General features: G+C 43.2%; 1 protein-coding gene across 1 annotated transcript; it reads right to left on the bottom strand.

The window, feature by feature from the left end:
- Positions 1 to 5140: 5140 nt before the first annotated feature.
- Positions 5141 to 22767, bottom strand: LOC135528463 (nuclear receptor subfamily 1 group D member 1-like). The gene is made up of 8 exons (XM_064957567.1): positions 22075 to 22767; positions 10163 to 10477; positions 9844 to 9932; positions 9516 to 9660; positions 6799 to 7385; positions 6486 to 6671; positions 6082 to 6292; positions 5141 to 5858 (listed from the first exon to the last, which is right to left on the bottom strand). Exons 1-8 carry the CDS (start codon positions 22088 to 22090, stop codon positions 5659 to 5661), a joined length of 1749 nt encoding a protein of 582 aa, XP_064813639.1. The 5' UTR covers positions 22091 to 22767; the 3' UTR covers positions 5141 to 5658.
- Positions 22768 to 23739: the final 972 nt, after the last annotated feature.

The following is a 23739-nucleotide window of genomic DNA, read 5'->3' as shown; positions in this document are numbered from 1 at the left end:
TTCCTGATGTAGACTTAATATACTCACACAGACAATGTTGTGAAGAAAGCGCAACAGTGCCTCTTCAACCTCAGGAGGCTGAAGAAATTTGGTTTGGCACCTAAAACCCTCACAACCTTTTATCTATCTCGAGGCCATCAGACTTAAAAAGCCATCACTCGGCTGCTTCCACCCGGGTTACGTAACCCTGCACCTTAGAGGCTGCTGCCCAATATACAGTGGGGAGAACAAGTATTTGATACCCTGCTGATTTTGCAGGGCAAAGCAGGTCTGTATCTTTTATCATAGGTACACTTCAACTGTGAGAGACGGAATCTAAAACAAAAATCCAGAAAATCACATTGTATGATTTTTAAGTAATTAATTAGCATCTTATTGCATGACATAAGTATTTTATCACCTACCAACCAGTAAGAATTCCGGCTCTCACAGACCTGTTAGTTTTTCTTTAAGAAGCCCTCCTGTTCTCCACTCATTAACTGCACCTGTTTGAACTCATTACCTGTATAAAAGACACCTGTCCACACACTCAATCAAACAGACTCCAACCTCTCCACAATGGCCAAGACCAGGGAGCTGTGTAAGGACATCAGGGATAAAATTGTAGACCTGCACAAGGCTGGGATGGGCTACAGGACAATAGGCAAGCAGTTTGGTGAGAAGGCAACAACTGTTGGCACAATTAGTAGAAAATGGAAGAAGTTCAAGATGACGGTCAATCACCCTCGATCTCGGGCTCCATCCAAGATCTCACCTCGTGGGGCATTAATGATCATGAGGAAGGTGAGGGATCAGCCCAGAACTACACGGCAGGACCTGATCAATGACTTGAAGAGAGCTGGGACCACAGTCTCAAAGAAAACCATTAGTAACACACTACGCCGTCATGGATTAAAATCCTGCAGCGCACGCAAGGTCCCCCTGCTCAAGCCAGCGCATGTCCAGGCCCGTCTGAAGTTTGCCAATGATCATCTGGATGATCCAGAGGAGGAATGGGAGAAGGTCATTTGGTCTGATGAGACCTTTTTGGTCTAAACTCCACTCGCCGTGTTTGGAGGAAGAAGAAGGATGAGTACAACCCCAAGAACACCATCCCAACCGTGAAGCATGGAGGTGGAAACATCATTCTTTGGGGATGCTTTTCTGCAAAGGGGACACCATACTGAGGGGAGGATGGATGGGGCCATGCATCGCGAGATCTTGGCGAACAAACTAATAGCATTGAAGATGGGTCATGGCTGGGTCTTCCAGCATGACAACGACCCAAAAAACACAGCCAGGGCAACTAAGGAGTGGCTCCATTAGAAGCATCTCAAGGTCCCGGAGTGGCCTAGCCAGTCTCCAGACCTGAACCCAATATAAAACCCTTGGAGGGAGCTGAAAGTCCATATTGCCCAACAACAGCCCCGAAACCTGAAGGATCTGGAGAAGGTCTGTATGGAGGAGTGGGCCAAAATCCCTGCTGCAGTGTGTGCAAACCTGGTCAAGAACTACAGGAAACGTATGATCTCTGTAATTGCAAACAAAGGTTTCTGTACCAAATATTAAGTTCTGCTTTTCTGATGTATCAAATACTTATGTCATGCAATAAAATGCAAATTAATTACTTAAAAATCATACAAATGTGATTTTCTGGATTTTTGTTTTAGATTCCATCTCTCATAGTTGAAGTGTACCTATGATTAAAAAATACAGACCTCTACATGCTTTGTAAGTAGGAAAACCTGCAAAATCGGCAGTGTATCAAATACTTATTCTCCCCATTGTACATAGACTTGAAATCGCTGGCCACTTTAATAATGTTTACACTACCGTTCAAAGGTTTGGGATCACTTAGAAATGTCCTTGTTTTCCATGTAAACATACATGAAATGAGTTGCAAAATGATTAGGAAATATAGTCAAGACGTTGACATGGTTATAAATAATTAAATTTAAATAATTGTGTCCTTCAAACTTGGATTTTGTCAAAGAATCCTCCATTTGCAGCAATTACAGCCTTGCAGACCTTTCGCGTTCTAGTTGTCAATTTGTTGAGGTAATTCTAAAGAGATTTCACCCCATGCGTCCTGAAGCCTCTCCCACAAGTTGGATTGGCTTGATGGGCACTTCTTACGTACCATACGGTCAAGCTGCTCCCACAACAGTTCAATAGGGTTGAGATCCAGTGGCTGTGCTTGCCACTTCATTATAGACAGAATACCAGCTGACTGCTTCTTACCTAAATAGTTCTTGCAAAGTTTGGAGCTGTGCTTTGGGTCATTGTCCTGTTGTAGGAGGAAATTGGCTCCAATCAAGCACCGTCCACAGGGAGTTGCAAAATAGCCTTCCTTCTTCAAGATCCATTTGACCTTGTACATATCTCCCCTTTACCGTCACCAAAGCACCCCCAGATCATCACATTGCCTCCACCATACTTGACAGATGGTGTCAAGCACTCCTCCAGCGCATTTTCATTTGTTCTGCGTCTCGAGAATGTTCTTTGTGATTCGAACACCTCAAACGTAGATTTGTCTGTCTATAACACTTTTTGCCAATCTTCCTCTGTACAGTGTCTGTGTTCTTAATCTTTTTTTTTTATTGGCCAGTCTGAGTTATGGCTTTTTCTTTGCAACTCTGCCTAGAAGGCCAGCATCCCGGAGTCGCCTCTTCACTGTTGACGTTATGTCTGGTGTTTTACGGGTACTATTTAGTGAAGCTGCCAGTTGAGGAATTGTGAGGCATCTGTTTGTCAAACCAAACACTCTAATGTACTTGTCCTCTTGCTCAGTTGTGCACAGGGGCCTCCCACTCCTCTTTCCATTCTGGTTAGAGCCAGTTTGCCCTGTCCTGTGAAGGGAGTAGTACACAGCGCTGTACGAGATCTTCAGTTTCTTGGCAATTTCTCGCATGGAATAGCCTTCATTTCTCAGAACAAGAAAAGACTCACGACTTTCAGAAGAAAGTTATTTGTTTCTGGCCATTTTGAACCTGTAATCGAACCCACAAATGCTGATGCTCCCGATACTCAACTAGTCTAAAGAAGGCCAGCTTCTTGAAAATCAGCACAACAGTTTTCAGCGGTGCTAACATTATTGCAAAATGGTTCTCATGATCAATTAGCCTTTTAAATGATAAACTTGGATTAGTGAACACAGTGTACCATTGGAACACAGGAGTGATGGTTGCTGATATTGGGCCACTGTACGTCTATGTACAGTTGAAGTCGGAAGTTTACATACACCTTAGCCAAACACATTTCAACTCAGTTTTTCACAATTCCTGACATTTAATCCTAGTAAAAATTCTGTGTTTTAGGTCAGTTAGGATCACCATTTTATTTTAAGAATGTGAAATGTCAGAATAATAGTAGAGGGAATGATTTAATTCAGCTTTTAATTATTTCATTACATTCCCAGTGGGTCAGAAGTTTACATACACTGAATTAGTATTTGGTAGCATTGCCTTTAAATTGTTTAATTTGGGTCAAACGTTTCGGGTAGCCGTCCACAAGCTTCCCACAATAAGTTGGGTGAATTTTGGCCCATTCCTCCTGACAGAGCTGGTGTAACGGAGTCAGGTTTATACAGTTGTACTCCTTGCTCGCACACACTTTTTCAGTTCTGCCCACACATTTTCTATAGGGTTGAGGTCAGGGCTTTGTGATGGCCACTCCAATACCTTGACTTTGTTGTCCTTAAGCCATTTTGCCACAACTTTGGAAGTATGCTTGGGGTCATTGTCCATTTGGACCCATTTGCGACCAAGCTTTAACTTCCTGACTGATGTCTTGAGATGTTGCTTCAATATATCCACATAATGTTCCTTCCTCATGATGCCATCTATTTTGTGAAGGGCACCAGTCCATCCTGCAGCAAAGCACCCCCACATCATGATGCTGCTACCCCTGAGCTTCCGGTTGGGACAGTGTTCTTCGGGCTTGAAGGATCCCCCTTTTTCCTCCCAATATAACGATGGTCATTATGACCAAACAGTTCTATTTTTGTTTCATCAGACCAGAGGACATTTTTTTTCTGAGGTCTTGGCTGATTTCTTTAGATTTTCCCATGATGTCCAGCAAAGAGGCAGTGAGTTTGTAGGTAGGCCTTGAAATACAGCCAGCGGTACACCTCCAATTGACTCAAATTACGTCAATTGGCCTATCAGAAGCTTCAAAAGCCATGACATAATTTTCTGGAATTTTCCAAGCTGTTTAAAGGCACAGTCAAACTTCTGACACACTGGAATTGTGATTAAGTGAAATAATCTGTCTGTAAACAATTGTTGGAAAAATTACTTGTATCGTGCACAAAGTAGATGTCCTAACCGACTTGCCAAAACTATAGTTCGTTAACAAGAAATTTGTGGAGTGATTCCAACCTAAGTGCATGTAAACTTCGGACCTCAACTGTAGATATTCCATTTAAAAAATAAGCCGTTTCCAGCTACAGTAGTCATTTACAACATTAACAATGTCTACACTGTATTTCTGATCAATTTGATGTTATTGTAATGGACAAAAAAAAATAATTGACATTTCTATGGGACCCCAAACTTTTGAACGGCAGTGTACATATTTGAGCTTTACTCATCTCATATGGGGCGGCAGGGTAGCCTAATGGTTAGTGTTGGACTAGTAACTGAAAGGTTGCAAGTTCAAATCCCTGAGCTGAAAAGGTACAAATCTCTTGTTCTGCCCCTGAACAGGCAGTTAACCCACTGTTCCTAGGCAGTCACTGAAAGTAAGAATTTGTTCTTAACTGACTTGCCTAGTTAAATAAAGGTTAAATTAAATATGTATATACTGTATTCTATTCTACTGTATTTAGTCTATACCACTCTGACATTGATCATCCTAATATTTATATATTCCTTAATTCCATTCTTTCAATTGTAGGTTGTGTGTGTATTGTTGTGAATGGTTAGATACTACTGCACTGTTGGAGCTAGAAACACAAGCATTTCTCTCCACCCGCAATAACATCTGCTAAATATGTGAATGTGACAAATTTTGCCAATATACAGAATATCGCATTTCTATATGTAATTTGTCTGTTGAATGTATTTGAGTCTTAATTGTATATTTAAACCCCAGATATGATTCCCATTTCACTTATAAACACATGATCTTAAGTGTAAATTGTATGTATTATTATTATTATTATATACAGGGTCCCTTTCTCTTATACAAACACTAAACACCCACACATTCAGTCACCAATATTGGTCCCTAAACTTATCATTGTCCACAAACATCTTCCTCTCTGATTCTCTCTCAACTGTGGTTTGGCAATGGTCAGGAGATTAGGAATAGGTTAAACAAGTAAGTGAACTTTTGGCTTTTGGTCTCTTAAAGACTGGAAAACAACAGGTAAACTGCCATACACACCTGTCCAAAAGGGTAACGGTAAGCCTAAAACACTGATGTACATTCTAACAGACTATCTTTGCCCAAGTGTGGTTGGTTGTGTGTGTGTGTGTGTGTGTGTGTGCATGAAAACAGGATGGAGATCAATATATTAATTATTGACCTTTTTCAAACATGCATCGTGAACATTTTTGTTGTTGTTGATTGATTGCCCAAGTCAGTGTTCCTCAATCTCCTGGGAAGTCTTGCCCTGAGAGAGTGGTGGTGGTCGGTGAGTTCTGAATTGCTGTGTGTGTGTGTGTTCAGGGCTGTTCACGAGTCAATCCGGAAGGCCAGCAGCTTGTCGGAGTGCAGGTTGTTGAGGGTGCGCAGGTCGGGCAAGTGCAGGAGCAGCTTGGGGAAGATGGACGCACTCTCGTCGGGACGACGGCAGTGGATGAGGGAATGCAGGGCACGGATTAACCCCTCCTGGAGCTGTTCTACTGCCCCCATATCAATGATGCCAGAAAGGTCTAAGGAGACAAGAAGAGAGGGTGAGAGCTTGTTTGAGAGACACAATAGCTATCTATCTATGGATGTCTGCACAACTTGTCGGTTTATCGTTATGCTCTTACTCGGTCACATTTTCTTATCATACCATTTAAGATCTACATCTCTTCTATGACTTCCTCATGCCATGTTGTTCATATTGACACTGCTTTAGTGATGAATTCAATGGCAATTTCCCCCCCTCACCTGCAGAGACCAGCACCACGGCCATGAACAGAGCCATCTCATCAGGCTCCAGCCTCAGAGTTCCCAGCTTCTCACTGAAGTCAAAGATGGCGTCGAGCAGCGCCCCCATCCCCAGCGCCCGCAGGGTGGACAGAGGGTACGTCTGGCCATTCAGGAAGGTCACCGTCCGCTCCTCAGGGTTAAACATTGTACAAAACCTCACCATCAACACCTGACCGAGACAGAAGACCCAGTGGAAGGTTAGTCGATCGGGATTACATTTATTGGGAGAGAGAATTAAGGCGTTTTGTCCTTTTCGTATTTCTATTTTCACAGCTGAAATAATTGGATTTAGGGCCAGTTTCCTGAGTACAGGTAAAGCCTAGTCCTGGACAAAAAAATAGACTACTTTAAGCGGTTATTACCTGGAAGGTGCCTGATTTGAGCAGCATGACCTGGTCGTGCTGGCTGAGCTCCTGGAAGCCAGGGATACCCTTTGCAAACTCCACCACTTCCCTCACTGCCGGGGTGAAACACTGGGAGAAAGACTCCCATATCTGCTGTCCAGAACGACTGGCCGCAGATACAGGACACGCATTGAGAGGACAGGCCTGAGGGATAGAGAGAGAAAGTTAGATTCAAATCCATACTATACTGTTTAAAAAATATATATAATAATTTAAACATCACATATGTAAAGCTTCATAACAACTTTCTAACGACTCTTGGTTTACTCACCAGCACTTTGGTTCCAGCAGCTAATTTCCATGGACAGGATGTCTGAGTTTGCGGCTCTTGGGTCTCTTCCTTCATGGAGAAACTGTTGTGATTGGCCGAGCTGCCCCGTTGAGTTGTGCCCACATTAGACTGCCCGTGGTCATGATTGGACAAAGCAGTGGGGCAACTATAGCGACTTTTGTCCACAGAGGGGAACGTATGGTGGTTGTCATTGGTGTCTGGGCAGTGAGGGGCAAGGCCTGCAGGACAGGACTGGTACCCCTGGGTGGAGTCAGAGCCGAGGTGGGAGGAGCCATTGGTGTAGCTGGTCTCCTGAGATGTGTTGCTCTTGAACAGAGATGTTGTTGGTAAATTGGTGATGTTGAGTTCACTCTTGGCTGCCCTGTCTTGGCTGCTGGAAGAGATGTCCTGATAGGCCCGCGAGATGGCCTCTTTAGAAGGAACCTCTGCTGGGCTGGGAGGGGCTTCGGAGACGGGGGAGGACTCTATGTCCATGGTGGCAGACTCATTCAGGCTGTTCATGTAGCTTTGCATCTCATCCAGAAGCCTCTGCTTCTCCCTCTTAGGGATACGGCCAAAACGCACAGCTGATGAAGACACAAACAGAGGGTACTGGTCAAAGTCTGGCCATAGTTCTCTTATAGATATTAAGTCTTAAGGTCCAGTCTACACAGAAACAAACATAGAATGTTCATACATTCCCCTTCGTAACAAAAATGCATTAATTGTATCTTGTGTATTTCATGCATGAACGTGTAAGCAGTCTTTTGTGGGTCCCATCCCTCGTACTCTCCATCCCCCTCGCCAACAATATCCATCAGCTGAAAATGCTATTTATAGATCTCCATCTCTCTCTCTCCTCTCCTTCCCTCCCTCTCTACTTTGTAAGTAGGGCAGTGGCTCATCGTGAACGTGATGTCACTGCTACTGCGACGGAGGGAGAGAAATAGAGGTGGGCTAGCACGCAAGGGGGAGGAAAGAGGATGTTGAGGGGGGATGAGAGGTTGCAGAGAAGTAAGGTGAGAGTGAAGAGTAGTGTTGAAAATAGGAGCTTGCAGAGAGAACGTAGTGAGTGAAACACCACCTAGTGGAGTGTGACATAAGAGAGAAGCTTCAAATGGCGGTCCTGCTGCCGAGAGTTCTTCAACCAAGCCAGCACAATGCATGAGGCAAGATGTAAATGATCTATAATTCATAGAAACAAACTAACTTAAAGTGTTTGAGATCAAAACAAGATACTCCACTAAGCTATGACATCGGGAGAGAATTTTTTTGTGTTCTGCTTCAGTGAAATGTATGACTGAACATCTGTGTTAACACATCTCTGGCACCATTACATGATCTCTTGGGCCTCTCTCTGCAGTGTGCAATGCACTGTCCCTAAAGAGCATAGGATCTAGATCATGCTAAAAAAAAGGGCTATAACAGTGACATTCTGTTACAGAAGATCTATGGAATTCTGCTATAGTCATTCGCATCAATCCACTTTGTTACGCGTGCATGGATAGTCTCTCGACTTTAGCTGGTCATTACAGTTGTGAGAATGGGCTTTAATGCACTGCGTTGTGGATGAAAATGTAGGCTGTGTCTTTAAGAAGATGAACTGGTTTCGGGGAGGGAAAGGGACTTCAATATTTGCCTTGTCTATATGGTAATCCCAAGACCCACCAATCACAGGCTCCTGAGAAATCAGGACGTCTCCTGTCATGTGGACTGCAGGCAGTTGACTGAGAGGTTTTTCTGTTTTCACAACAGCTGCAGTCGAAGGAATGAGGTTTCTAGGTTGTGGTTCTTGACACTTTCGAGATCGTGCCTTTAACAGGGTCAATATGAGCGTTGTTCCTTCCATCAAAACATCTTCACTGGCCTCGTTTCTCGTACCCCACCTTTTGAGCGCCCAAACTGTCGACTGCATGCAGAAATCACACTTGGTTCTCTTGTAGATTAGGCAATGGATTAAGCACGAGAGAGAACACAGGAGGGTTGAAGCCACACTGAGAAGACACTGAAGGCAGGCAAACTATCCCAACTAGGTCACCATGTACCAGCATGCTATAGGTAAAATGCTTGCTGTGCTTTTTTAGGTCAACGGAAACCATCCCACACTATTTTCGTAATCCGTTATGATGGGGCAATTTATCAATACTTAGCTATCAAGGCTAAAAGTAAAGTAGGTGAGATTAGCTTTGCATACGGCTGATTAATTGTATGACAAGGACGGGCTGTTTTGTTCTGAATCTCGAGCTTAATTGTTTGCCGTCTCTCTCATTAATTGTACAAGATGTTATAAGGGTAAACAGTATACAAGGTAATCAAGTTGCCCCTGTTCCAATTCCCCAAAATAATTCCTGTGTTTGCTGCAGTTTCCTGTATGACAGATAGCTTCAGGGACTTCAAGGCTCCCGTTCTCATAAATCACTGTCGGAGCGGAGAGAAGAGCGGGATAGAGGGAGAGCTCAGGGAACACGGGGGGGGGGGGGAACATGGAGAGGGGAGGAATCTGAACAAGAGGAAGAAAGACTGACTTTGAAACTTATGAATGTGCAAGAGGCTGTGTGTATATAGGTTATTTTCCAACGTGTGCCCTTCAACAGTAGGCCAGTGCAATGTCTCAGGCGAAAGATAAGGCTGGTGCAGTGCTGAGAAACTCTCATTGTATGGCCTCTAACGATTGTCTGAGCCTGCACTCTCAGTAAGATTTCACTCTTAACTCTTACCATCTCTGGACATGCCCACGGAGAGGCATTTCTTGAAGCGACAGTGTTGGCAGCGGTTGCGGTTCATTCTCATAATGAGACAGTTCTCGTTCTTCACACACATCTTGTAGTTGATGTTTTGCTGAATGCTGCGACGGAAGAAGCCCTAGACAGGATATTCAAGCAGATGTACAGTTAGTTTGAAATGGTGAACGTGAATGTGACCCACCACCTTATTATACACAGTAGGAGTGCATCAGAAATGGTCAAAAGAGGTACGCTATATAGGGACTAGGGAGCCATTTCAGGGGCACTTACTGTATGCGTTTAGTCATCATGGTCTTCTTACCTTGCAACCCTCACAGGCGTGCACTCCGTAGTGGAACCCAGATGCAATGTCTCCACACACTGTACACAGGAGCACCATACCGCCAGTCTCTGTAGAGATATAAATATATATATAGACAGAGGTACAGCCAGTCAGAAATGGGATCATAAGTGAAGGTGACTACCGACTAATGTCACAAGCAACAAAAGACGTTGTGTAGTGTACATTACAGAAAAGGATTGTGGGAGGAGATGAGTATTGGATAGGGGTGGATGTTTTGGTTTAGGCTAGAAAGAGTAAGGAGGGATGACAAAAGAAGTCCGGAAGGAATGTTACTCACTGGTGAAAGGTCCTGTGAATCCACTAGGCCTTTTCCCAGCGATGGGGTGTTGGTACGAGTGCTGGTGGGTGGACGTTGATGTAGCCATATTGTAGACTTCTGGGAAGTGGAACACCAGCTTGGAGGATGATGGAGGTGTGCATCCTCCCCCTCTCTGGCCCTTCAGGGACCCCAGGGGCCCGAGTTCTGTGAAGGTGATCTCCTCTGGGGAGGAGGGCTGGGAGAGGGTGGAGGAGGGGGACTGGGTCTGGTACCCACTGGACGGGCTGCCAGGGCTGGGGCTGCCGGAGGAGCGCGCATACAGAATAACACCTCCTGTTGGAAAAACAGAGACCGAGGTAGTGGGGTTAGTCAGATAGCTGAAAATAAGTTTACTCTAAAAAAAGGTCACAGAGTTCAGGAAGTGGTGCAACGTTTAAAGGCATGCAAAAGCATACAGTGGTTCTTCCTTTAAAAGTTGAGGTTATGCCGCTACCGTTTGTGGTAGCTGGTGGCAAAAGACCGCTCTCTGTAGGACTAATAGGTATAATTGTGCATTCAGGGAGAGAAAAGGTGGCAAAAATGGTTGGAAGCACAGTAACAGAGTGAGCGCGGATTCTGTCCCAACCAAACTCACACAAACCACGTTTCCATCCACAGTTTTATGCGCGTAAAGTCATACCGTATAAAAACGTTTTTCACAACAGCTGTGATGGAAACAGGAAGTGTCGGTACAATTTCATAAATGCCAACAGATGGTTTGTTTGTTTGACATGGGGATCTTTTGTGTCTGTAAAATAAATTATGCGAGAAATAGCAGTGGAAATTATTTTATGCGCAAATATAGATATAATAACCATAATACGGAAGTAGAGGTTGAGGCTAAAGATACGTAAGATAAAATACGTTCCGATGTACTTCACAGGGTGGTGAAAGTGCAAGCTGATGAGCTTAATGCTCCTTTCCAATAAATAGCAAGGGTCTTATTCTGGTGACATAATCATCAATGCTTGGCTACCATTTGTCATATAAAAATAAAATGTTGCTCTTTTGTCCACAATAATCTCATTATGTGGATCAAGGTTCTCCAAATGGCAACCCGCAGGCCATTTGGCCCCCAAGTTCTGAGCCCAAAAAATTGTGCTTAAATTTAAAAAAAAATAATTCATTGTTGTACATAAGACTGTAAAAAACACCAGGAAATCCGCTCCAAGTGATTTTTAATTTGGAAATCTTTTCCCATGCATAATAAAGAGACGTAGAAAGTATTCACAACCCTTGACTTTTTCCCCAAACAAATTGTGTTACAGCCTGAATTTAAAATGGATAATAGTGTTCAACGTGTTTTTTGAATGACTGCCTCATCTCTGTACTCCTCAGTCGAGCAGTGAATTTCAAACACAGATTCAACCACAAAGACCAGGGAGGTTTTCCAATGCCTCACAATCTATTGGTAGATGGGAAAAATTATTTTTAAAAAGCAGACATTGAATCTTCCTTTGAGCATGGTGAAGTTATTAATTACACTTTGGATGGTGTATCAATACACCCAGTCACTACAAAGATGGTGTCCTAACTCTGTTGCCGGAGAGGATGGAAACTGCACAGGGATTTCACCATGAGGCCAATGATGACTTTAAAACAGTTCGAGTTTAATGGCTGTGATAGGAGAAAACTGAGGATGGACCAAAAACAGCGTAGTTATTCCACAATACTAACCTAAATGACAGAGTGAAAAGAAGGAAGCCTATACAGAATGCAAATATTCCAAAACATGCATCATGTTTGCATCAAGGCACTAAAGTCATACTTCAAAAAATGACAAAGCAGTTTGTAAGTTTCTATTTCTAAGTGGCCGAATTACAGTTTTGACTTAAATCTGCTTGAAAATCTATGGCAAGATCTGAAAATGGTCATTGATCATTGCTCAACAACCAATTTGACAGAGCTTTAAGAATTTTGAAAAGAATAATGGGCAAATACTGCACAATCCAGGTGTGGAAAGCTCTTAGAGATTTACCCAGAAAGACTAATCACTGCCAAATGTGCTTTTACAAAGCATTGCCTCGGGGTGTAAATACTTATATATTTTTGCAAAAATTTCTAAAAACACATGTTTCTATTTTAACATTATGGGGTATTGAGTGTAGATGAATGAGAAAAAAAATACAGCCTAAATTAAAAATGGATTAAATGTAACACTGTGGAATAAGTCAGGGGGTGTGAATACTTTCTGACTGCACTGTATGTGATCGTATACAAATGTAAGCAAGGGATGAAATTATTGTTTTAGTCAAATATTATGTCTGTTTTGGCTTCTTTCGGTCAATTTGCAATCTAAAATGTATTTTTTATTATGTTCCGGCCCCCCGACCATACGCTCAAGAAAAAAATTGACTGAATCTAGTTGATGATCCCCGATGTAGGCCAAACGTGTGATATAACAATATTTAAAAAATGTGAGAAAACCATCAGTAAAATTGCGATAAACTCATTTAACTTGCATTTTTTTATTCGGTACATGGGAATTTCAATTATATGGAAACACATTTATGGTAGGAAAGTGCGCATACTGTTTATGCGGATTTGAGAATATTCACATGAAAATCTGTCGCCAATTGAATGGAAACCTAGCTAGACATTTGTTTGCGTCACGCAAACAACTTCAGTATTTATATAGGCAGTCAATATAAATTACAGTAAATAAATCAACGTTGGTCTTTTTCTGTTTTTCATTTTTTTTAATCCTCTCTGTTCGTCTGCTTTCGCATCCTCTCTAAAAAAATATTTTGCATCTCAGAGACACGGCCGCGCGGGCTATGCGGTGCTTCCGCTCCCTCCTTGCCCAGCGTCCGCAAGCAGCACGACACCTGACCGCCGACTCACATGGACTTCTGACACGGTTACTGCCTGGACCAAATCTGCAGTATCGTGTAGACATTTACAACAATCACAAACCGGTTCCGTGATTAAAATAAATACTGTAATAAAAACTGTACTCGTGTCGTCACCGACAGTAAGCTATGGAGAAAGTGAATCCCGTTTCCCATAGAGAGAACCACTCGAACGGGCTACCTAACTTTAAAAAAAAAAAAAAAAACATTTATTGGGGATTTTGTGACAGGTGGCTGCTATATTTTTATCACTGCCCTACACAAGGTGTCATGGTAATAGTTAGCCTATCGTATGTATACATTGAATATAAACTACACTGAACAAAAATATAAACTAACATGTAAAGTTCTGGACCTATGTTTCATGAGCTGAAATAAAATATTCAGAAATGTTCCATTTGTGCACAAATGTGTTTACATCCCTGTTACTGAGCATTTCTCATTTGCCAAGATTATCCATCCAACTGACAGTTGTGGCATATCAAGAAAAGCTGATTAAACAGCATGATCATTACACATGTGCACCTTGTGCTGGGGACAATAAAAGGCAACTCCAAAATGTGCAGTTCTGTCACACAACACAATGCCACAGATGTCTCAAGTTGAGGGAGCGTGCAATTGTCATGGTGACTGCCGGAATGTCCAACAGAGCCGTTGCTAGAGAATTGAATGTTCATTTCTCTACCATAAGCAGCCTCCAATGTCATTTTAAAGAATTTGGCAGTACATCCAACCGGCCTCACAACCTTAGACCACATGTAACCATGCCAGCTCAGGACCTCCACATCCGGCTACATAAAAAAACAGATAAAGCTACGCTTCTCCCCTATTTGAGCTACATGGTTGGTGTGTATGCATTGATATGTAGACTATGTGTGCCTTTAAAAAAAAATTGTAGTTCTGTCCTTGCTGTTCTTGTCTATTAATGTTCTGTTTAATGTTTTGTGTGGACCCAAGGAAGAGTAGCTGCTGCTTTTGCAACAGCTAATGGGGATTCTAATAAAATACCAAATACCTGTGGGATCGTCTGGGGGGGTGCTGAGGAGTTTTTCTGTCTGTAATAAAGCACTTTTGTGGAGAAAAACTCATTCTGATTGGCTGGGCCTGGCTCCTCAGTGGGTGGGCGTGGCTCCCAAGTGGGTGGACCAATACCCTCTCAGGCCCCATAATGTCAAAGCAAATTTATAAAACATAACTGAAATATCACATTTACATAACTATTCAGACCATTTACTCAGTACATGCTGAAGCACCTTTGGCAGTGATTACAGCCTTGAGTCTTCTTGTGTATGATGACACAAGCTTGGCACACACATTTGGGGAGTTTCTCCCATTCCTCTGCAGATCCTCTCAAGCTCTGTCAGGTTGGATGGGGAGTGTCACTGCACAGCTATTTTCAGGTCTCTCCAGAGATGATCGATCGGGTTCAAGTCCGGGCTCTGGTTGGGCCACTCAAGGACATTCAGGGACGTGTCCCGAAGCCACTCCTGAGTTGTCTTGGCTGTGTGCTTAGGATCGTTGTCTTGTTGGAAGGTGAACCTTCGCCCCAGTCTGAGGTTCTGAGCCCTCTGAAGCAGGTTTTCAACAAGGATCTTTGTACCTTTAATCGTTGCCTTTATCCTGACTAGTCTCACTTTCCTTGCCGCTGAAAAAACATCCCCACAGCATGATGCTGCCACCACCATGCTTCACTGTAGAGATGTTGCCAGGTTTTCACCAATACGTGATGCTTGGGATTCAGGCCAAAGAGTTCAACTTGGTTTCATCAGTCCAGAGAATCTTGTTTCTCCTGGTTTGAGAGTCTTTAGGTGCCTTTTGGCAAACTGCAAGCGGCCGGTCATGTGCCTTTTACTGAGGAGTGGCTTCCGTCTGGCTCTACCATACAGGTCTGATTGGTGGAGTGCTGCAGAGTTGGTTGTCCTTCTGGAAGGTTCTCCCATCTCCACAGAGGAACTCTGGAGCGCTGTCAGAGTGACCATCTGGTTCTTAATCACCTCCCTGGCCAAGGCCCTTCTCCCCCGATTGCTCTGTTTGGCTGGGCGGAGAGCTCTCGGAAGAGTCTTGGTGGTTCCAAACTTCTTCCATTTAAGAATGATTGAGGCCAGTGTTCATGGGGACCTTCAATGCTGCAGACATTTTTGGGCACCCTTCCCCAGATCTGTGCCTCGACACAATCCTGTCTCGGAGCTCTGCGGACAATTCCTTCGACCTCAAGGCTTGGTTTTTGCTCTGACATGCACTGTCAACTGTGGGACCTTATATAGACAGCTGTGTGCCATTCCAAATTATGTCCAATCAATTGAATCTACCACAGGTGGACTCCAATCAAGTTATAGAAACATCTCAAGGATGATCAATGGAAACAGGATGCACTTGAGAGCTCAAATTCAAGTGTCATAGCAAATGGTCTGAATACTAATGTAAATAAGGTATCAGATTTTTATTTGTAATACATTTGCTAAAATTGATAAACCTGTTTTCGCTTTGTCATTATGGGGTATTTTTGTATAGATTGCTGAGAGAGAAAAAATATTTAATCAATTTTTGAATAAGGCTGACACGTAACAAAATGTGGAAAAAGTCAAGAGGTATGAATACTTGTCGAAGGCACCGTATATTCCCAAATACTATACACCTGTCATGGAGTCTTACATTTGTATGAGAAACATTAGTAAATCTGCCCTGGGCTTGTATTTCTTTCCTCTTATTGACTTCTCCGTTTTTCCCTGTGGTGCTGCTGAACCAAGTATTTGTTTATCTCAAGTGTTTTTATAATCCCTCAGCCAGCACGTGCTACAGGATTTATTATTGACACACTGCAGAGCCAGAGATCTAGCGCAAGTCTTAGCAGTCATATGACAGGGACCTGCTGTCCTGTTCTGGCCAGCCACTACCTGAGACTGGAAACAGACTGCCTCCAGACCCAGCCGGGGCTTGTCAAACCTCCACACCCACCCAAACACATTGCATATCCACTTGAACACTCACATGTGAGCTACTTCTGTGTTTACGTTTGTGAGCGCCCTTTAGGACTGAACTACCATGCCATAAATGGTAGCCTAGTCAATAAATAATCAGCTTTTACAGGCTTCTCCAAGGCTAATCTTGACTATACTGCCATATACTGTTCGGTGCTCCCATAATATACCATTACATAGAGCTCTTTGCCAAGTATAGGGCCTGGCCTTTTTTGTCAATTAACTCCAATTCAGAGGACATCATGGTATGGCCCTCATGACAGGAGAGAAAATATAGGGAGCCATAGGAATTTGTGAATCGTCTTTGGTGTTCACCCAGTAGGATTATAGTACATAGCACATAGCAAACTCCAGAGGATGCCCCATGTAACTCAGAGAAGACAAAAGAGCCATATACTCACTGGCAAGCCAGTTAGAATTGAGGTCGGTGCAGACAGACACTAGTGTTAATTGTGGAATCGGCAGCAGGTTGGAGAGTGAGGCGAGCAGCTTCCCATCGTGAGGTCAGTAACCCCTACAGCCACTAATCTGCCTGAGTGGGTGAGTAGAGCCAGGCAGGCAGAGAAAAGTGAGCATTGAGCACTTTACAGGCACAACAATCCTTCCGCCCCCCTATTCTATCCTTCCTCTTGTTTGCGCTCTGCTGTGCAGGAAGCCACACACAACGCTGTAAGCCTGGTAAGGCTGCTAGTGTTTTGTGCAATGACCGGTCATGGAGGTTGGCACACATTCGGCTCCATACGATGTTTATGCCACATAAATGTTAGATTATAACACTCAGTGAATTATTGTTGATGTAATATTAAAGCCAGGATCCAAATGTACAGTTGCAAATGCATCCTATGTAATATGAGGATGCAACAGGATGATGAGCTAAGTAAATACTGTACATTACAGTAAACATAATTTACCCATGAGGAGTGTGTTTCGATGTCTATAACATTAACCTAGCGAGGAGCAGAGAAGTAGGTCACGGTCTCAGTTAAAGGTCTTCGAAAGCCAAGTCAACAAACAGGTCACTGACCATCTCGAATCCCACAGTACCTTCTCCGCTGTGCAATCTGGTTTCCGAGCCGGTCACGGGTGCACCTCAGCCACACTCAAGGTACTAAACTATATCATAACCGCCATCGATAAGACAGTACTGTGCAGCCGTCTTCATCGACCTTGCCAAGGCTTTCGACTCTGTCAATCACCATATTCATAATCGGCAGACTCAGTAGCCTCGGTTTTTCTGATGACTGCCTTGCCTGGTTCACCAGCTACTTTGCAGACAGAGTTCAGTGTGTCAAATCGGAGGGCATGCTGTCCGGTCCTCTGGCAGTCTCTATGGGGGTGCCACAGGGTTCAATTCTCAGGCCGACTCTTTTCTCTGTATATATCAATGATGTTGCTCTTGCTGGGGGCGATTCCCTGATCCACCTCTACGCAGACGACACCATTCTATATACTTCCGGCCCGTCCTTGGACACTGTGCTATCTAACCTCCAAACGAGCTTCAATGCCATACAACACTCCTTCCTTGACCTCCAACTGCTCTTAAACGCTAGTAAAACCAAATGCATGCTTTTCAACCATTCGCTGCCTGCACCTGCACGCCTGACTAGCATCACCACCCTGGATGGTTCCGACCTTGAATATGTGGACATCTATAAGTACCTAGGTGTCTGGCTAGACTGTAAACTCTCCTTCCAGACTCATATCAAACATCTCCAATCGAAAATCAAATCAGAGTCGGCTTTCTATTCCGCAACAAAGCCTCCTTCACTCACGCCGCCAAACTTACCCTAGTAAAACTGACTATTCTACTGATCCTCGACTTCGGCGATGTCATCTACAAAATTGCTTCCAACACTCTACTCAGCAAACTGGATGCAGTTTATCACAGTGCCATCCGTTTTGTCACTAAAGCACCTTATACCACCCACCACTGCGACCTGTATGCTCTAGTCGGCTGGCCCTAGCTACATATTCGTCGCCTGACCCACTGGCTCCAGGTCATCTACAAGTCCATGCTTGGTAAAGCTCCGCCTTATCTCAGTTCACTGATCACGATGGCAACACCCACCCGTAGTACGCGCTCCAGCAGGTGTATCTCACTGATCATCCCTAAAGCAAACACCTCATTTGGCCGCCTTTCGTTCCAGTTCTCTGCTGCCTGTGACTGGAACGAATTGCAAAAATCGCTGAAGTTGGAGACTTTTATCTCCCTCACCAACTTCAAACATCTGCTATCTGAGCAGCTAACCGATCGCTGCAGCTGTACATAGTCTATCGGTAAATAGCCCACCCATTTTTACCTACCTCATCCCCATACTGTTTTTATTTATTTACTTTTCTGCTCTTTTGCACACCAATATCTCTACCTGTACATGACCATCTGATCATTTATCACTCCAGTGTTAATCTGCAAAACTGTAATTATTCGCCTACCTCCTCATGCCTTTTGCACACAATGTATATAGACTCCCTTTTTTCTACTGTTTTATTGACTTGTTAATTGTTTACTCCATGTGTAACTCTGTGTTGTCTGTTTACACTGCTATGCTTTATCTTGGCCAGGTCGCAGTTGCAAATGAGAACTTGTTCTCAACTAGCCTACCTGGTTAAATAAAGGTGAAATAAAAATAAAAAGGTGAATTGTCTTTGGATGTGCACTCTGTGGCTGAAACAGATGCTGCAGCAGGAGGGAAGCATTCACAGCTTGTTCAATTTCACCTGCCCCCAGTGGGCCAAAGGGCCTCAACGGGGGTGAATAGAATGAGTTATATTATGAGATTGCCTGCATGTATATTTAATGTACGAGTTTGGGACAGATGTTTATGCAAGGGACATATGCTATAGGAATCAGGACTAATTTATTTGCTTAGAATACAATAAAGCGCGCATGAGGTGGGAAAACGTGACTACAGGCAAAGTTAATGTATGAAATGGCTGATCCACTGACCAACCCCCCCCCCCTTCCATCACCTCAGGCAGCATCACAACAGAAGTGTCCGAGAGAGAGAAGACAGAGCTGAGAGATAGAGAACTGCAGGGTAGGAGGTCCTGGGAAAATCACGTGCCGCACGCGGCTCTGCAAGTGCATCAACATGAGGATGAATTGAGTATGCGAGGAGTGCATTCAGTGGGAAGACTCGCTGCGTGAAGCTCCCATTAGAAGTCAGAATTTCTAAGCACCCCACACGGCATAGAGTCCCTGTCATAATTAAAGAGGAAAAATAAATAGAGCAGGATGTAGCGTTGGCTGAGGATGTTCTGAGTTCGCTCCAAGGAGACCCATGCACCACCTAGCACAACCTGGTCTCAGAGCACTTCGTGTTATTCTGTATGTAAATCAGGAACACTCCATTTAGTATGATATGTTATGTTTGGTATGGTTACATAACACATAGTGGATGGGTGGGTGTGGTTATATAAGACAGGGTGGATGGGTGGGTGTATAACACAAACATCTAGCAAACCAAGTTAGAATCTTATCACAGACAACATTAGCATTTTAGCTAATTAGCTACTTTGCAACTACTTAGCATATTAGCTATCCCTTCACCTAACCGTTTAGCTAACCTAAATCCTAAATTTAACCCTAGCCTAGCCAAATGTAGGCACATATATTAAAGGCCAATAGTTACTGATTACGTTATTGAATGTATTTTTTTTAGCAATAAATTATTAAGATAGTAAAGAATGCAGAGCTCTGACGCACCCCATTGCCCTCTACAGATAATAACTGACATGGAACCCATGGAACAAGTTCTGACATGGAGTGTGAGCCTTCCCACTGAATGCACTCCTCGCATTCTCAATTCATCCTCACATCCATGCACTTGCAGAGTGCATCACAATATTTGTTCACCTATTCCACATCTAGCTGTTGAGTGGTTCCAGTCCATGTGATGGAAACGACTGTGGAAACGGGTGCCTTGACCCAAGCCGTTTCCATCCATGTACTGGAACTTGACTGCAGAGTTAGTAAATGAATTACCACTCAACAGCCGGAAGTGGAATAGATGAACAAATATTATGATGCCTGGTGTACTTTGGGTAACCTCAATGAAACAACGCCCAATGCTCCATGTGTAACTGTAGAGCTTCCCATGGCCATAAACTTTGCCTTATGAACCAATATCACTGCTCCTGCCTCCAATAGTAACCACAAAACGTCTCCTACCTATTTATTATCTCAATGCCAACTGGGTGGTATAGAGCAGGGGTTTACAAACTTTTTCACTCAGGCCCCCCTTCCATCATTGGGGAATATCCCATGGCCCCCTGCGCACCCGCGCCATGTCTATTTCTGTGCGCACAAGCACTGTTCTTGACACAAATTGTTCACACTCCTCTTGTTGGTGGAGGCAATTTTGCCAGTTTAAAGCTTAGTTCCTGCAATTCTATACATGTTGTCATGTGGTGCAGAGAATATTTAGCAGTTTTAAAGCTTATTTTTGTGCAATTCTTTAAAGAAATTCTATTTAGAAAAATGTTGTAGTCTATGGGCTAAAAAGAGTTGCAAAGAAAAAGCCATATCTCAGACTGGCCAATAAAAAGAAAAGATTAAGATGGGCCACAGACACTGGACAGAGATATGGCTTTTTCTTTGTAACTCTGCCGAGAAGGACAGCTGGTCAGAGTCACCTCTTCACTGTTGACTTTGAGACTGGTGTTTTGCGGGTACTATTTAATGAAGTTGCCAGTTGAGGACTTGTGAGGCGTCTGTTTCTCAAACTAGACACTAATGTACTTGTCCTCTTGCTTAGTTGTGCACCAGGGCCTCCCACTCCCCTTTCCATTCTGGTTAGAGACAGTTTGCGTGGATCTGTGAAGGGAGTAGTACACAGCGTTGTACGAGATCTTCAGTTTCTTGGCAATCTCTTGCATGGAATAGCCTTCATTTCTCAGAACAAGAATAGATATGACTTTCAGAATAAAGTTCTTTGTTTCCAGCCATTTTGAGCCTGTAAACAAACCCACAAATGCTGATGCTCCAGATACTCAACTTGTCTAAAGAAGGCCAGTTTTATTGCTTCTTTAATCAGAACAACAGTTTTCAGCTGTGCTAACATAATTGCAAAAGGGTTTTCTAATGATCAATTAGTCTTTTAAAATGATAAACTTGGATTAGCTAACACAACGTGCCATTAGAACACAGGAGGGATGGTTGCTGATAATGGGCCTCTAGATATTCCATTAAACTATTTTTTTTTAAATCAGCCGTTTCCAGCTACAACAGTCATTTACAACATGAACAATGTCTACAATGTATTTCTGATCAATTTGATTGGACACTTTTTTTTGCTTTTCTTTCAAAAACAAGGACATTTATAAGTGAAGCCAAACTTTAGAACGGAGGTGTATATACAAAAAAGGGGGTCGCCCCACAGTTTGGGAACCACTGGTATAGAGAATAATTTGATTTAGTTACGCACGAAAACAAAATAATCTGCCTACTGTTTGCAAAAGGCATCGAATGCGTTGGAACCAATGACAGGTCGCTCCACGTGAGTTTGTTTTTATGAGGAAAAACAGGAAGTGGATCAACAAAGCTGCGTGAACTTCAAGCACTGTCACGTATCATCATCGTCAAACTTTGTAACATTTTCGGAGTGCACCTTTGCAGGTTTAAAAGAAAACACCCACTTCTTGGGATGTTACAACTTTCATAACTTATCAAATCAGGGTTGATTTCATTTTCCAGGTTCATGCATGGGAGGATTATGCACAAAAAGCATGACGGTCCTGCTATAAAGATGAATTGTTCTCATCTCGCAATTTGATAAACATATAGAATTGGACATGCAGTGCTAGCCTAATAACGTTGTTTTCAATCGTATTAACTCGACTGCCTTTCTAACATATGCTGATGAGGAGACACTTAATGCAAAACATCATAATGGGAACGTATTTGCGCACAATTACGCACGACTGCAAAGAGAAACCACACCAATGCAACACAATAACAAAAATGTTAAAAACAATTTTAAAAACCTTCAGCATTCTCAACTAAACAGGTATAACTCCACAAAAAAATTGCAACAAATATAATCACAATCATAATACTTACCACCTGGAGTGTCCATGTTTCTTGTGGTGAACGATGCTGACTTTTCGATATATAGCTGCAGGATCAATACTCAAGTGGAGACAGGTAGGAGTCGAGAACTAGTTGTGCGTGGATAACTGACCCATAGAACGAGCGCGCGGTTGAAGACAATCGTATTGATCTGCCAAACGACTGAAACTTCCGTCGTATACTGTACGCACAGTTATGTCCAGCTGTATGCTATGGAGAACAGTTATGTCTAATTGTCTCAGGTGTGCAGGAGAGATTTTCTCGGAAGCTACCTGAATCCGTTCTGCGCTCTGAAGAACTCTCGGCTACTAGACTAGTGAGTTGCTTGGTTCAGCGGATTTGAGTGTCACAAGCCGAGAACAAACAAGTGATTTTCTGAAATCCCAAGAATACACAGCCCCGTCAGCATCTCCGAAAATAAACTGAATTTAGCCAGGCTAGACACACCCAATAATACACCAATCCACCACCCCCACATCAATAACGTTTTCAGGTAACTGAAATAAATGGGACTCGCTCCTGGTGTCCTCTCTCAACTTCGGTTGTGTCTGTTTGGTTAAAGGGGTGCATCTCATCTCACTATATGTCCCCTGTTAATTCACTCTACTGTCACTCTCTCCCTCCTTCCTTTTACTATTGGGTGTGTTCTCATTGGCCGGTACCCAGAGCTGAGGGGAGTTTTAATGTGCTTATTCAACCTGACCTGCTATGTTTTTACTAAAGCCACGATGCATGTGGACTCTGCATGTGCCGGGGCGAGCGCTCAGCGCTGCCCTACTGACATACATTTTATGCATAATACTGAGCGTGCGATAACGAGAGGTGGGAGGATGAGGCACATGCACAATGGGCAGGGCTCACCGTGACTGGTATGGTAGTTGTTACAAAGATTGGGCGCGTTGCATTACTGACACATGGCATATCGTACAAGGCCTGGATAGGTATTTTAAGTATCAGTAAACCATATTATATGTTAAAGCAATCGGTCAGTCGATGACACTGTCGATTATGTGGCACCCAACCATTGGTTGATGCATGCAATGTCTGAGCAGGGGAGTGCGACCATTATTTATTATATTGACAAGATACTCGAGGGACCGCTCTAACAATGGAAATACATGTCCTCAAAAATGGGAGGCGAGATTAGGTAGGACCATTCTAGCCAATGAGAGGGCAGATAGGCGCCAACAGGCACAGCTCTGATATAATGTCGTTTTTTTCAAAGTTGCCGAAATGCTACCGAACCATTATGAAACTTCTATTTGATCAAATAAGCCTTACGTAGGAAATTAGCAATTATTTTTTGCTGTTAACTAAATTAGACATTTAGCAAACAAACAAGTAATACACGTTGGGGCCATACTTGCGAACATAAGCAACCATTTAAATGTAAATACTTTCTCCAGCTCAAAATGCCTATCAGCCAATTTAAATCATCGATTTACTTGCACGTGACAGAACGCTAAATTGTAGCTGGTCCCATCAGATAACATGGCATACGTTAGCCCTAATGCTAACCTCACCAGGTGGCAGTGATTATATCCTGTAACAAATTCTTCATCAGCCTATCAAATATCTTAGTCTTTATATGCACCAACCAATGGCATTTCTTAAAATAGATCAACTGTCGCCACTAGAGGGCTATTTTAAACCTAC

The sequence above is a fragment of the Oncorhynchus masou genome, chromosome 33, assembly GCF_036934945.1.
Source record: "Oncorhynchus masou masou isolate Uvic2021 chromosome 33, UVic_Omas_1.1, whole genome shotgun sequence".
In the NCBI taxonomy this organism is placed as follows: Eukaryota; Metazoa; Chordata; class Actinopteri; order Salmoniformes; family Salmonidae; genus Oncorhynchus; species Oncorhynchus masou.
Note: the sequence above shows the minus strand (reverse complement) of the source record. Positions and strands in the feature narration are given on the sequence as shown.

Excerpts from the sequence above, each read along its gene's own strand:
- LOC135528463 (XM_064957567.1), bottom strand. Across the intron at positions 9,933-10,162 it reads ATTCACAGGACCTTTCACCA|AGACTGGCGGTATGGTGCTC; the intron begins GTGAGTAACATT and ends ATATCTCTACAG. Across the intron at positions 5,859-6,081 it reads CGTGGTGCTGGTCTCTGCAG|ACCTTTCTGGCATCATTGAT; the intron begins GTGAGGGGGGGA and ends TTGTCTCCTTAG.